The sequence below is a fragment of the Siphateles boraxobius genome, unplaced genomic scaffold (assembly GCF_051911475.1).
Source record: "Siphateles boraxobius isolate OS27281-9 unplaced genomic scaffold, OSU_SipBor_1 12, whole genome shotgun sequence".
NCBI classification, from domain to species: Eukaryota; Metazoa; Chordata; class Actinopteri; order Cypriniformes; family Leuciscidae; genus Siphateles; species Siphateles boraxobius.
The window spans coordinates 13,617,501-13,631,681 of NW_027508722.1; the positions used below are offsets into that span (position 1 = coordinate 13,617,501).

Below are 14,181 nucleotides of genomic sequence, written 5' to 3' on the forward strand. Positions count from 1 at the left end.
TTCTTCAAAATATCTTCTTTTGTGGTCAAACTCATACAGGTTTGGAACAACCTGAAGGTGAGTAAATGATGACAAAATTGTAATTTTTTGGGTTAACTATCCCTTTAATGTCTACATTTGAAGGACCCTCTTTCAGAAATCAGAAACACTCAAGTTTGTTTGAGGTGGTCAGATGCGAATATTTAGGCTACAACAGTGTGGCATTACAGTCAGTTGGTTTCATCAAATGCACTTTTTGCAGTTTTGCTGAGGTCGATTTTTTGAGATCTGAAATAACATTATCTATTGAACAATGACCTTTTATGTTATTTGATTCTTCATAACCCCTTGAAGGACTGATTGAAAGTCTGGCGTTTTTAATCAGCATACATGTTCATTGTGTGGGTTAGCCTACATCCCTCACATTTACTCTACAGACATTATTTACAGCGTGCTATAGGTGTGGGCTAAAGATCGTTTTGGTCTATTCTTCTTATGTCTTAATGATGATCATAAATGACAAAGTATTTATTCATCCAAACAGAGAAGGAATTAATCCTTCTCTTTTTCTTATAAAACTTCAGAAATGTTTCTGCTCTTTCTGAAAATGCCCTTGACAGGCAGCCCAACCACAAAGAGACATTGACCATGGGAGCTTTGTGCCCCACATGATAACTGAACATTAGCGCATATATTTTATACATTTGCTTATCTTTTACCAATTTGATGGAAGCCCATCCACATCCAGTTGGTGCTAGAGAGGAAAAGACAAAAAAGGAAAGAAAAAGAGGTTCAGGTTGTGGAGATGAAGCTCTTGTTTGAGAGCTGGTACAAAATGCAGCAGGAAGACGCTTTTTGGCTTTTATTATGAATAGGTTAGCCCTATCTATAGTTTTTGACGGTGTAAATTTGCTTTCCATTGGGGAGAATGAAGTCTGGTTCATGGTTAGTCACGCGAACCGCCTCAGCGCTGACTCCGTCTGCTCCGGTTACGTAGACTTACATCGGTTCCCTGAGGATCGAGGGAATGAAACGAGGGGACAACCCCAAAACGCCATACTCAATGACGCAGTGTTGAGAGACCGAGTCGAAAGGGAACTCCAGGTGAGTGGTGAAGTGGACCTCTATTTGTATAACATAATGTAGTAATGAAGGCATGTTATAACTACCCTAGCACGCTCTCACGCCACACATCCATTTTCTCACGCAGAGAAAAAATTGCGAAGCAAAGATGATAGGCCCTACTGACACCAAGACAGACAAGATAGAGCAGGTTACTTTTGATATAAAACCAATTCGCTGTCCAATTGAAGATTGGATTTTGAATTTTGAATTCTCAAACCAATTGAAGATTTTGTCAATTTTATTACGAAATTCACACAATAAATACCTTTTTGGGGCTTTTAAATGTGACGTGACAGATAGCTAGCTAAGGTAGGCTAACTGCACACATTTCCATTTCTAACAATTTCCACACTGATTGATTGATGTCTTAGTGCCCAGTGTACTTTCTCAGCCTTTTAGAGCTGACAGTATTCAAGAATGGCTCAATTTCATTGCTCCCTTTCTCAAGCTGCACTGTCCGTTTGCAGAGCTTCTTGCCCAGTGATGTTCTTGTCACCACCCAGAGGTTCCTCATGGACCTAATCAAAGTCAGTGAACCTCATGGCCTTTCCGGTCCCGGTCACTGTCATAGCTCAAAGTCAGCAGCCAAAAAATGCCTCAGTCCAGGGCTGGTGTCAAGGCCACTTCAGTCCCAGAGATCCCTTTATTGGACCACCTACAGACTTTCTTTAGGCAGCTGTGGTTGGAACCTCAAATGACCCAAAAGGGGTTGTTTCAATTTTTTCAATTTTCGAAGGAAATTTCAAAACACAACCAGACATTTTTGAATAGTGGATTTAATGGGATTAATAAAGGCAATTGTGAATGTGTTAGCAAGAACAAATAAGATCATTTCAATGCACACCTTTCGATTTATAACAAAATGTAAATTCTATTCAAGACAATATACAATATAGCACTGCTAAAATATATAAAATAGTTTTTCATTTTATAATACTTAAAATGCTAAAGAACCTAATTGTCACCATGATGAATAAAAAGTTAGTAACAAAACTTTTGTTATGCAAAAAAACTTTAAATACCATATCAATAAATATACATGGTTAAATAGTATTTAGTTTTTACAATAAAAATGAGGTAGCCACATGTAATAGTTACATGCAAACCCTTCTGAATACCTCATTCAGAAAGTTGAAGTAAAACACACACATTTGCATACAGATATGCACACAGATGTGCATGGCTCCGGATTCCGGGCTGCTGTCAATTTCGTGTTCCAAATAAATGGCCCACACTTATTGAAACAAATAGAGCTGTGAGACAAGAAAGAGGGGGAAAAGAGAATGTTAAAAAACAAAGGGTAAGAGATAGCACTTCCGAGTCGAGCAGGTTCAGATGAGCTTCTGTTTATGTTCACTGATCAATGTTTATATGTGAATAAAAGCCTAAATTCAATCTGTTCATCATTTAAAGTGATTGAGTTTCTTCAGAAAATTTGGACTAAACCGGTCAATTCATATGGATTAGTTTTACGATCTCTTTGTGAGCTTTTTGAAGCGTCAAAGTGCTAGCTGTTTAGCTGTCAATTAAGGATCAGAAAGCTCTAATTAAAAAGATTTCCATTTGTTCTGAAGACAAACGAAAGTCTTATGGGTTTGGAACGACATGAGGGTGAGTAAATGATGGCAGAATTTTCGTTTTTGGGAGAACTATCCCATTAACAGTGCTTTACATTTTTTTCCATTTTACATCTATTTAACAGAAGCATTCAAGTAAGAAATACAGAAATTGAATCAAATGTAAAAAATAATCATTGCATAGACTTTAATGTATTAATTTCAAATAAATGGATTATTAGATAAAGGATTATTTATCATACAAATAAAATTGAACTTTGCAGGAAGGTAGAGCTCCAGGAACAGGATTGGGCACCCTGACTTAAGATATAACCGACTATGTTTACGTGGATACTCACCAAGGCAGATATTTTGAAATAAGTATCTGACAGTTCAAGCGCAATACGCTGCGAAAAAGAATTGAAGTCAGGATCACATTGTGTAGAGAGGCCTCTTTCTGTGTGCGCTTCGCAAAGTTACGCATCGAGATCTTTTGTGGCTTATTGCGCTTAACTCTTTTTAACATCAAGAATGTGCCGCACTTTATTTTCTCATTCATGCATGTTCTTTTCATGAAAAACTAAATGTGTCCAAATATCTGCTTTCAAGAGGTTAAGGTGCATTATCTGGGAATGTCAGATGCAAATGCTTTGCTTCCAATAATAGACTGTGACATGTGAAAAGGGAACGATTGTGTGACTGCAGCAGGCACACATAATACAATGTCTAACTAGTAGAGGTTGACCGATAGTGGATTTTACCGATGCCGATATTTAGGTTTGACCGTACGTGCCGATAACCGATTATTCAACCGATATTTTTTAAAATGGATACTGTGATTAAAAACAAACATAACACTCCAAGTAAAACTGAACTGAACTGAACTGAAATGTGCTAAATGAAATAAATATATAAATATGAATATATTAAAATGAGAAGTTCTACAGTAAACCTTAAAATATTACAGGTTTCTTTAGCTATAACTGAGAAACATAGGTAAATTTCATAGGTAACACTTTTCAAGTCCCATTTGTTAACAAGGATGTATTAGCTAGCTTTCATGAACTATATGCATTATGCAATATGGCCTAAAGCATGTATTAATATTGGAGCAAGACAATTGTACCTTGATCATTCATGTTAGTTCATAATACATTAACTAAGGTTAACAGATCAAATTAAATTTAAAAGTCAATTTAAAATGTATTAGTAAATGTTGACATTAACAATCTAACAATGGACAATACTTCAACATTTATTAACTTTAGTTAATGCTAAAAATGTAATCTTATTGTAAAGTATACTTGCAGCCAGACTATATATCAGTATACTTCAAGTGTGTTAATGATTAGTTAACTTGAAGTGTGCCATTTTGAAACAACTAATTTTTAACTAAGTATATTTTATTAGTAATTAAATTGTAGTAAAGCGTAACATTAAGTGCATTTAGTGTACTTTTGTGTACTAAATTGTACCAACTTAAAATATACTTGGTATACTTTAAGTATATGCCTGTGTAGGGACTAATTACATGCTTGATTAGTGATATTAAAGTGTATTTTATTTGTGTTACAAGTACATTTTTGGCCGCTCCAGCAACGGACGCAATCCGGAAAAACTATCGGTATGGATTTTTGCCGATAACGATAGATCCCTCAATCAACTATCGGTACCGATATATATTTCAAATTAATTACAAGTGTATTTGAAACATACAAGCAATATACTATAAGTGTATTTATATATATATATATATATTTTTTTTAATTTAAATTTTGCCATTATTATTAGTGTATTATTAAATATTAAATAATTAATATTTGCAATGTACTATTGAAAAAGGGAATATATTTCAAATACAATAAAGAATACTTTTTTTTCAGTAGGGTGCTATGCTTAAAGATGGCCATCTTCAAAATATCTGCAAAGGCCATAGCATTAAAATTACATAAATGTATATTAAATGATTAGTCTCTCACTTTATTTGCTTCTATATTCGAACACTTTATTATTATCTAAGCAAAATAACAATATGTATTGCAGTGATAAAAGAATAGAATCGAATGCGTTTATGTTTCTATCGGCTGCATGAACATATCAGTGTTGAGAAAGCAATCACGGCCTCTAGATTTAAAGATGCAACTTCGCCGGCTAATGAATGCATAAAAGTGACCAGCTGGACATAAATTAATGCAAATACATGGTAACAATTGCGACATTAAACATTTGGGTCAGGTTTGCGTGTGTTTTTGTCACATTGTTTTAACCGCTTGAGGTACTAATGTTAGAGTCCTCACAGCCTCAACGGCAAACATACTTCTGTTCTTTCTCTGCTGATGCAGCATCTAGCCAACAATTTAATTACTTTAAAATGATATGGCAACATGGACTGTAGTGTTCTGTATTCCTACCGTTTCGCTGTCTGTGTTTTAAATGCGCATCTGAAGTGTCCGCACTCTCTGTGCAGCTTCATGTGTTAAAATAAACAACATGCAGTAATAGTTTTTATTTGTCCGCTAGAGGGCGCTCTCGCTCTGTATAATGCCAGCAGTCTCTTCTCAGCGCTCTCGTACTGTGTAATGACAGCGCACTCTTTTCAGCCGCTCCAGCAACGGACGCAATCCGGAAAAACTATCGGTATGGATTTTTGCCGATAACGATAGATCCCTCAATCAACTATCGGTACCGATATATATTGGCAAAACCGATGAATCAGTCGACCTCTACTAAGTAGTATATCAGCTGTGTGGTATTGCCATGCATAAGGTAGGTAAAATGTGTGAAGTCAGTTTACAGGGATGTGTGTATGTGATGTGGTTTAAAGATTTGATTTGTGTTTATGCATATTTTCCCAGTTGATGGCTCATTGAAATCAGCTTGTTATCTTACATACATAAAGTGCATTAGTTTGTGTGTTTGTGCACTCTACCTGTGGCCTCAGTGTAGAGTTTGGACTCATCAGTGCTGGTCACTTTGCAAGTGATGAATGTTTTCCTGCCCTCTATTCGATCCAGAGCGCAGTGGATTAAAACCACACTGCCCAGAGGCATTGGACTGTACAGGAGAACAGAGTTCAACAGGTGAGATCACAGATAATCAATCCCTAAAGCCAGTGAAAAAAATAAGGGTACAACTTAAAGACTGAAGTACTGAAACATTAGCTCACCTGCGGTAGTCAATGTTGAGATTGGCAGTCATAATGGGTCCTGACAGGTAACCAACAAGAGAACCTGTCACTGTGTCAATCATGGTGGCTATGGCTCCACCATGGACATGCCTGACACACAGGAAAAAGGTGTAACATAATTTCCATTTCTCCCATTCATACAAATAAAAGGGTGGCATTCAATTTCAGACAATAAACTTAGAAGAGAGCTCTTCCTTACCCAGGTGCGCCCTCTAGTAAACGTCCTGCCTGAAACACACAAACGCAGCTCTTCTCCTCCTTATTTACAAACACCACATATTCAAACGTTGCTCCTTGCTCTTTAACATTTCTTGTGAAAAGTCGAGCTTTGGCCTGGATGAGTTTGCTGAGGTGGATACCGCCTACCAGACAGAAACAATGTGACATTTGCTTTTACACTCAATAGCATTATCACGTCATTTTATTTTACTGATTACAGTGACTAGAAGTAACTAAGCATATACATATTAACCACTTACCAGTAGCATATTTAATGGAGCGGTTGTAGCTGGGCAACTTCTTCCAAGGACCCTTCTTTTTCTCCTCACCATTTTCAGTGTCAGTGTCACACAGTGCATTATAGTGATCGTAAGCTTTGCACATCTCCTGACTCCATGACGAGTTGGGCAGGCTGAAGTCCCGCGGCTGAAATGAGAACGGCCACAGCGACATCGTCTGGACAAAGAGTGACATTAAAGTTAGTTTTCAATAAAGTAAATTAGAGCAGTGTTCATTCTGCATTCATGGTTATGGCTTAGGTCTTTTAGTGTTTGTTGTGCTTTCATCAATGAATGACTACATTTTTTATATATATATATATATATATATATATAAATTACACCACATAAACCAACACAGTAATAATACATTCAGCTTTTTATCACAGGAATAACTTGTATTTTAAAGTATATTAAAATAGAAAACCATTATTTTATATTGTTATATTTCACAAAACTATTGTTACAAAAGCTTTCTATTTTGAATAAATTCTGTTCTTTTAAAAAAAGACTGGAGTGATGGCTGATGAAAATTCAGCTTTGCATCACAGAAATAAATTATATTTTAATGTATAAAATCAAATAGAAAACCATTATTTTAAATTGAAATAACATTTCATAATATTACTTTTTTCTGTATTTTTGATCAAAATAAAATGTTCTGTATTTTTGATCAGGTTTGATGAGCATAAGAGACTTTTGACCGATACTGTGTGTGTGTGTGTGTGTGTATGTATGTGTAATATACACACTAAACAAAATTATAAACTGAACACTTTTGTTTTTGCCCCCATTTTTCATGAGCTGAACTCAAAGATCTAAGACTTTTTCTATGTACACAAAACGCCTATTTCTCTCAAATATTGTTCACAAATCTGCAGTAGCATATTAACATTAAGTGACATGGCATCTGACACACAGAAGCCAATGGCACATGTCACTATGCGTATTGGCACATCCGGTCTTCATTGGCATGTGCCAGTGAATAGTGACATGTGTCACTGACATTATCGCGACACACAGACACTGACATGACACCGAGTCGCGGAACGTCAGCGTATACTGTATGTTGAGACACTTCCAGTGACTGACCGATTAATCGACCACCTATTAGCAAATAGCCTAAATTTGTGATATTTTAAATATCAATTAAACGCATTAAAGTCACACCAGGTAACTTTTGCTCTCGGGGTCCCCCTACAGTTGGGAAACATTATTGTCCTCTACTACTGTCATAAACTCTGTCATCGTGCATTTGTTGACAACCATAATAGCCCTGAACACTGTAGGAGGAGGTCACATGTAGATGTTCTGCTTGCGTCGCGAGTGAAATGTCTCCATCCCAGGTACAGTGGCATATATTTCAGCATGTCATATGAATATAATTTCATGGGTTTTATTTTTTTCTAACGACAAATGATCTCGATGATCACGTTTACAAGCCAGTGTCATTATAGTAGCCTAGTCTATTGGTTACCGTTTTACTGAATCTATATGATACTTCAATGCAATCTTTGAGTGGTAGATAATAGCCATATATCGTCAATATTATAATATCAAGCTACCATAAATAAATCTGCAAATTTTACAAATTGATTTGCATTATAGCTTGAGGCAAGACAAGAAATCATCACCTGATTCATGAAGATAAACGTAGTATGAGATAGCTTCCGTAACATAGTCAGGCAGACAAAAATACACCCCAGACTACGGGGTGTCATTGGTTGTTGCGTTAAATGTTACCCAGATACAATAGTGCTATTTTCTGATTGGCTAACAACACCAGACGAACAACACCAGAGGAGACGCGCTTGAATTCATGCCTGTTCCACAGTGAGAGCGGCGCGGCCAGAGTTTTGGGCGCTGCGGCATATTAAATATATTACAAATAGTTTTTCAGCGTGAGAAATACAATGTGTGGCGGGAGAGCGTGACAAAAGACCGAAATGAGTGACTATCAGCTCAATGCGTGACACTTGACAGCCCTGCGATTTTAAGGAAGCGGCGGTGGCGGTGGAAGTGACGTATATGCCGTAAAGCAGTCGCGTTTTGTAGTTCTCTTTGTTCGCCGGTTACTACCCGAAACCCGAAGTTTAAAAGTACGATTAAAAACGCTACAGACCCCGTCAGGCTATGGCAGACGTGTCATTCAACCTATTGTAAGTGAATGTACCATCACAAGAGACTTGGAAATATATTATGAAGGTTGAAAAGTTACCTGGTGTTACTTTAAAGTCAGTAGACTAATATTTTTTCAAACGTGTTATTTGTCATTTTGTGTCACATATGTAACATTCAACTCATGAAAAATGGGGGCAAAAACAAAAGTTTTGCGTTTATAATTTTGTTCAGTGTATGTATGTATGTAACGTTATGTATATAAACTGTAGCCAGCCATTGATGGCAATATAACAAACACTACAAGACCCGCCCATAAACATGACTACAGAATGGATATGAATTATCAGCAGTTTAAAACAAATGGGAAAATGAAACATTTACCGAGATAGGACTGCTGGTGTTGAATGAGGACTGCATGTGCCCATGTGTCTCTTTAGAGAGCAGCTGATTAAATGAGACTCCGTTCAGTCCATTAGAGATCCGCTGCTGTCCGTGGAGGAGGAGGAGGAGGCCAAGTCTTCTTCTCGCTATCTGTCCCAACATGCTGCTGACTGTAAAACAGTCTGTTTTCAGAGGAATGTAGTGGCCGTCAATCCAGAACAAACAAAGCTGATGGGTTATTCTTCTAGACTGGATTAAAGCCTACATATCTAATATAAAAAATGAATATGACTTTCTTTTACATGATGTAACGTTAATCAACTGAAGGCATTTCCACACACGCTCTGTCAACAGAACCCGCAAACAAGCGATATCCGCTTAATGCTTTTTAAGCAATAAACTGGAAAAAGAAAGAAAGTCTTTATCAATTCGTTAGCGATAGTATTGTATAGAATTGTATAAAAACGACAGCCAAGTTTAAGGTTGAAATACCTGCCGGTGAACTGTGTGACTTTCACATTCACGGACGTCATCGGTGATTGGCTAATTCACGCACGCGGAGTGAAAACGCGTGTCATTGTAACCACGTGACAGTAATTCATACGTCTGATTGGTGGGCTGAAGTGTTACAACATCCTGTGTGTCTGTTGCCACAACAATCCGTGGTTCCCGTACTTTCAGCGCACTGCTGGAATCTACTGTTTTTGTGATTTTACATTTAGTAGTTGTTTACCTACATCTGATGCACAATGTTTGGTCGAGCGGCGCGTTCAACAAACAAGTTTGTGCAGAGAGAGAGGGACGGAATAAGGGTACAGAAATGCTGTTTGTCTTTTATAACTTTACAGTCACAGGGCCCCCAGAATAAGAAAAGATTATCAATAATAATAACTTGAATAGCATGAACTAAAATTACTATATTATAAAATGATTAACATACACTATCGTTCAATAGTTTGGTGTCAATATTAATACTTTTATTCATCAAGGATGCGTTTTAACTGATCAAAAGTGACAGTAAAGACATTTATATTATAAATATAAATAAATATATAAATAAATTATAAATATTTATTTTATATTATAAATTATAATGCTGTATTTTTGAACTTTTCATCAAAGGAATTGTCCACAAAAATTTTAAACAGCACAACTGTTTTCAACTGTGATAAAGACAAGAAATGTTTCTTGAGTATCAAATCAGCATATCAGAATGATTTTTGAAGGATCATGTGACACTGAAAATTCAGCTTTGCCATCACAGAAATACATTTTAAAATATATTAAAATAGAAAACAGGTATTTAAAATTGTAACAATATTTCAATTTCGAATTTAGCCAATTATTAATTAAATGTTTAGACGTGTGTTTATATAACTTCTACAGACCCTCAGTAGTACACGTATGTGTTTTTACAGTAGCCTATGTTATTTAACAACTTACTTTCTTTCTTTTACAGAAAGCTGAAGAGATCGCGGACAGGACTGCTGAGCTGGACGCGTGTGTTTAAGTTGATTTAAAAAACGCGTTTTAAAATTTCAGACCCTTTAAAAGTTTCAAGATTTAGTCTTTTAGAAATTTAAAAGAAAGAAACATATGACATAAAATGAATAAGAAATACTGCAGTATAGGCTATTTTTATGTCTCTAATCCCGTATGGATCATTTAAACGACTCTGTCTTACATTAAGAGTTAACTACATCAGTAAATAGCCTATATACTGATATACTATGTACTTGTTCCAGAATCAAAAGTGTGGTGTTGAAAGCTGAATTTGAGTGTCACGGCCTTGCCGTTTATGAAAAAGCCCTGAAACGAAGAGAGAGAACCAAACAGAGAGAGATGGAGTTGTGGAATACCTCTCTCACACTGGTCAGTAGAGATCTCTGTGACTTTCTTGATAAAAAAAAAAAAAATCTACTGTTAGAGTGAGTAATTGATGACAATATTATCTTGTTTGGGAAAACTAACCCTTTCAAAGAGTAGTTGCAATAACGGTATATCATCAGTAGGGGATGGTATAAAGCTTAAATCAGATTGAATCATGAAATACATTAGTAAGCCTAGATCTTTGAGATTCAAGGTTGTCTTCCTACGGAAGCTAAAGTTAGTCAAACATTGTTCAGCTTAAGGTTTCTCGGGTTAATTTTCAGTTATCAGGTTTATTTGGCCCAGCTATTGAGAAAGACATAATAACTGCTAGACTACTAACGAAAACGGTTCTGTCACAGATATCCACAGTTGTATTCGACAAACAGCAGGATTCAAATGGAAACGATGCAAATGATAAGTTTTACTTTACTTTGTTTATCCACTCTTAATCCTGTAACAGACTGGACAAACAGAGTTATCTTGAGTGCTCATCCTTATTGTACCCATCTAGGAGAGTGTTGGAACAATAAACCAATACCAAGGAACTGGAATTGTGCCAAATTTCATTGTTTGTTGCACAAAAAAAGAGAAAAATTCAGTCTGTTTTTAAGATTTAGGCCTGCTACGCATTTCAAATGTATTACAAATTTCCATTACAGTGAACTGATACGTATGATGTATAGTTCTAATAAATAAAAGTATAAACATTTAAAGCATACTTGTTTTAAGAAATACTGTATTACAATACTACAATGGTAACTGTAATAATACTAAATAATATGCATATAAAATCAATTTAAAATAATCTGTTACATTTTTAAGTTATTGTATAACATAAACTATTTTTTTCGGCGTTTCTCAACAGCCAACTTGAGAATGTGGGAAATATTGACAGTTGTGATGTTTGTGAATCAGCTCTATTAAATGCCACACCTTGTCAGCATTGTCTCAATTGTTGTTGTTGTATTTGCCTTCAAAGAAGATTCAAATATAGCTTTGACTTGTAAATGTTGTTGATATTGACGGCAGCAGGAAAAGGTTATTACATGTATCCTGTGTTTCTACAGATAAGGAGAGAAGCGTTACGCAGTTTGCTGGAACAGGAGAGACAGCTGCACATAAGAGAACTGAGCAAGATTGACCTGGCCATTTATCAACAAAGATCATAAACCATTAAAAACATATGCCCATGTTCAGCCTTTACATTCACAGCTTTCTAATATAGGCCTACATGGTTTGTATATGACAGTTCAAATGAGTTTTTCTACAATTATTTTCTTCTGAAGTTCCCTTTAAACTGAACCACAGCTGTGATCACTTAAAATCTTATATCAAGCTCATTTTGGTCTGGAAAAGTCCGGACAAAGTTTTTATAAGAAGTCTCTTATTTTCAAAATGGCTGCATTTAGCCTATTTAAAAAAAAAAAAAAAATACAGTACCGGTAAAAAAGTAATAGTATCCCATTGTTGAGTGTGCATTAATTACTGTCATTTAATTACTATTTCTTTGAAAAAGTAAAGTAAAGGATTACTTTTAATTTCTCTGTAATTTAATTACAGTTACTTCTGATGTATTTGCATTAAATACTGTATATTGAACTATTCTATACAAAACAATATTTAACTTCAAAACCAATGTTAAAATGTATGCTTTAATGTAAACTTCTCCCTTTTGGTCAGTTCAAGAATAATTTATTCATTTTTATAGTATTTATTTGAAAGAATTAATAGAGCAGTTTCACGTCTTTCCTTGTGTCGTTCAACTGAGGTTGATATGGGATTTAGAAAGTAATTAGTAATAAGTAATATGAGGGAGTAATTAGTACAGTAATCTAATTACACTGTTGAAGATTTAATTAGTAGCCATTACATAAGCTACTTTTTAGAGTAGCTTACCCAACGTTGTATTATCTTTCAGAAATTATTCTATTATACTGATTTATTCATTATTTATACAAAGCGAAAACATTCACTATGGAAAAAAACAAAAAAACATTGGAACTATGGATGGTTTTGAGCAAACAGGAACAACTCTTTAATAATAACCATTAGAGAGACCCCAAATTAACTATTTCCAGGAATTAATTTATGGTGAATTTATACATATGAAATACATATGGTCATCTGAAAATAGTCCTGTTTTTGATATTCAGGAATTACAGTTTCCTGTTATGGCTGTTGGAAGATCTATTCTCTTGAAAGAAAGGGAGGGTAAACACTGTTCACATTAGAGCAGATCTGTGTCCTTTTCTAACAACACACATTTAAATTAACGACCATGAAGAAAAATAATAGCATTGGTAAATATACGTTCCCACCCTGAAGATCCTGCATTAAGCAACGTAGTAAAAGGTGAATTTCAAAAGAATGACTTGAACACTTACAAGAGACTGAGTAAAATCCGGTGAATGTGGAAAAACAGGTTAACAGAATAGGAAGAATAGGACTATTTGTCTTACACATTTGTTTGCAAAGTGCTGTCATATAATGAAGCTCACAATCCAAGTCGCTCATGAATAAATTAAAACTGCCAAATTTTCTAAGACTATATTTTTTATATATTTGTACAGTTGTGCTCAAAAGTTTACATATGCCTTCATTCTTAATACTGTGTTACAAAAGTATTGTCTTGTATTAAAAAAGGTTCAAACATTCATTGATGCTCCGGAAGGAAACAAGATGCATTAAGAGCCAGGGGATGAAAACTTTTGAACAGGATGAAGACGTCCAAATTTGTCTTTTTTTTTTTAAATCTTTTTTTTCTTTTCTTCATTTAATACTGCCATTAATACAGGAACAGAAGATACTAACATGTTTCCCAGAAGACAAATTAAGTACAATTTGCCTTGACTTCAAATTCGAAAAGTTTTCACCCCCCGACTCTTAATGCATTGTGTTTCCTTCCTGAGCATCAGTGAATGTTTGAACCTTTTTTTTAATAGTTGTGTTTGAGTCCCTCAATTGTCAGTGTAAAAAGATGAATCTCAAATCATATATACTGCTGGAAAGGGTTAAAATATGCAAAATATGCTGTAAACCCGAAGAATTTGCAGGACCTGAAGGGTTTGTCTGATGAACATTGGGCAGGACAAGAAAAACCGTCACAAAACAAACAAAAAACAGTCGTGGATCATCCAGGTAACGATGCACAGTATTAAGAATCAAAGGTATGTCAACTTTTGAACTGCATATCATTTCATCTATATTTTGTCCTATATGTGAACATCTTTTATGTAAAATATCTTATTCAGGAAAGTACTAAATAAAAAGTAACATGCATTTTGTATGATCCCTCTTATTTTGTTTAAATAACATTATAAACTTTTGAGCATCACTGTACAAAATGATCCATAACCTTTATCATGACAATAAAACTTGTCAATCCTCCCCCATCTGTTATTGTGATGACCAGAACCGACACACCCCATCCTCCAACCCTCACGGATCCAGTCTAACTATAATA

The 14,181-nt window shown here is 35.3% G+C and overlaps 3 protein-coding genes across 4 annotated transcripts in view; 1 reads left to right on the forward strand and 2 right to left on the reverse strand.

The window, feature by feature from the left end:
• The window catches only part of arhgef5 (Rho guanine nucleotide exchange factor (GEF) 5), a 186,953-nt gene that overhangs the window by 68,056 nt on the left and 104,716 nt on the right, over nucleotides 1-14,181 (reverse strand). The gene's annotated exons all lie outside the window — the stretch shown is intronic.
• them4 (thioesterase superfamily member 4) lies at nucleotides 1,865-9,388 on the reverse strand. 2 transcript variants are annotated; one of them, XM_077208755.1, is made up of 7 exons: nucleotides 9,339-9,388; nucleotides 8,847-9,016; nucleotides 6,327-6,522; nucleotides 6,047-6,209; nucleotides 5,827-5,937; nucleotides 5,590-5,714; nucleotides 1,865-2,357 (listed from the first exon to the last, which is right to left on the reverse strand). In XM_077208755.1, the coding sequence occupies exons 2-7, from the start codon at nucleotides 9,006-9,008 to the stop codon at nucleotides 2,308-2,310; spliced, it is 807 nt and encodes a 268-aa protein (XP_077064870.1). In that variant the 5' UTR covers nucleotides 9,009-9,016; nucleotides 9,339-9,388; the 3' UTR covers nucleotides 1,865-2,307. The 2 variants fall into 2 exon arrangements, with proteins under 2 accessions (XP_077064870.1, XP_077064859.1); XM_077208744.1 differs by having other exon boundaries at nucleotides 8,847-9,246; nucleotides 9,339-9,387.
• On the forward strand, nucleotides 9,475-13,997 carry LOC143716341 (uncharacterized). The gene is made up of 4 exons (XM_077208844.1): nucleotides 9,475-9,658; nucleotides 10,306-10,346; nucleotides 10,592-10,718; nucleotides 11,786-13,997. The coding sequence occupies exons 1-4, from the start codon at nucleotides 9,596-9,598 to the stop codon at nucleotides 11,885-11,887; spliced, it is 333 nt and encodes a 110-aa protein (XP_077064959.1). The 5' UTR covers nucleotides 9,475-9,595; the 3' UTR covers nucleotides 11,888-13,997.

What these genes read in the sequence shown, in the direction of transcription:
- them4 (XM_077208755.1), bottom strand. Translation starts at nt 9,008, where the DNA reads ATGTTGGGACAGATAGCGAGAAGAAGACTTGGCCTCCTCCTCCTCCTC. An exon ending in ACACCAGCAGTCCTATCTCG is followed by an intron (nt 6,523 to 8,846) that starts GTAAATGTTTCA and finishes CTCTTTGTCCAG; the next exon opens with ACGATGTCGCTGTGGCCGTT. An exon ending in ACTCTACACTGAGGCCACAG is followed by an intron (nt 2,358 to 5,589) that starts GTAGAGTGCACA and finishes CTTGTCTCACAG; the next exon opens with CTCTATTTGTTTCAATAAGT.
- LOC143716341 (XM_077208844.1), top strand. Translation starts at nt 9,596, where the DNA reads ATGTTTGGTCGAGCGGCGCGTTCAACAAACAAGTTTGTGCAGAGAGAG. An exon ending in AGGACTGCTGAGCTGGACGC is followed by an intron (nt 10,347 to 10,591) that starts GTGTGTTTAAGT and finishes TACTTGTTCCAG; the next exon opens with AATCAAAAGTGTGGTGTTGA. An exon ending in GGAATACCTCTCTCACACTG is followed by an intron (nt 10,719 to 11,785) that starts GTCAGTAGAGAT and finishes GTGTTTCTACAG; the next exon opens with ATAAGGAGAGAAGCGTTACG.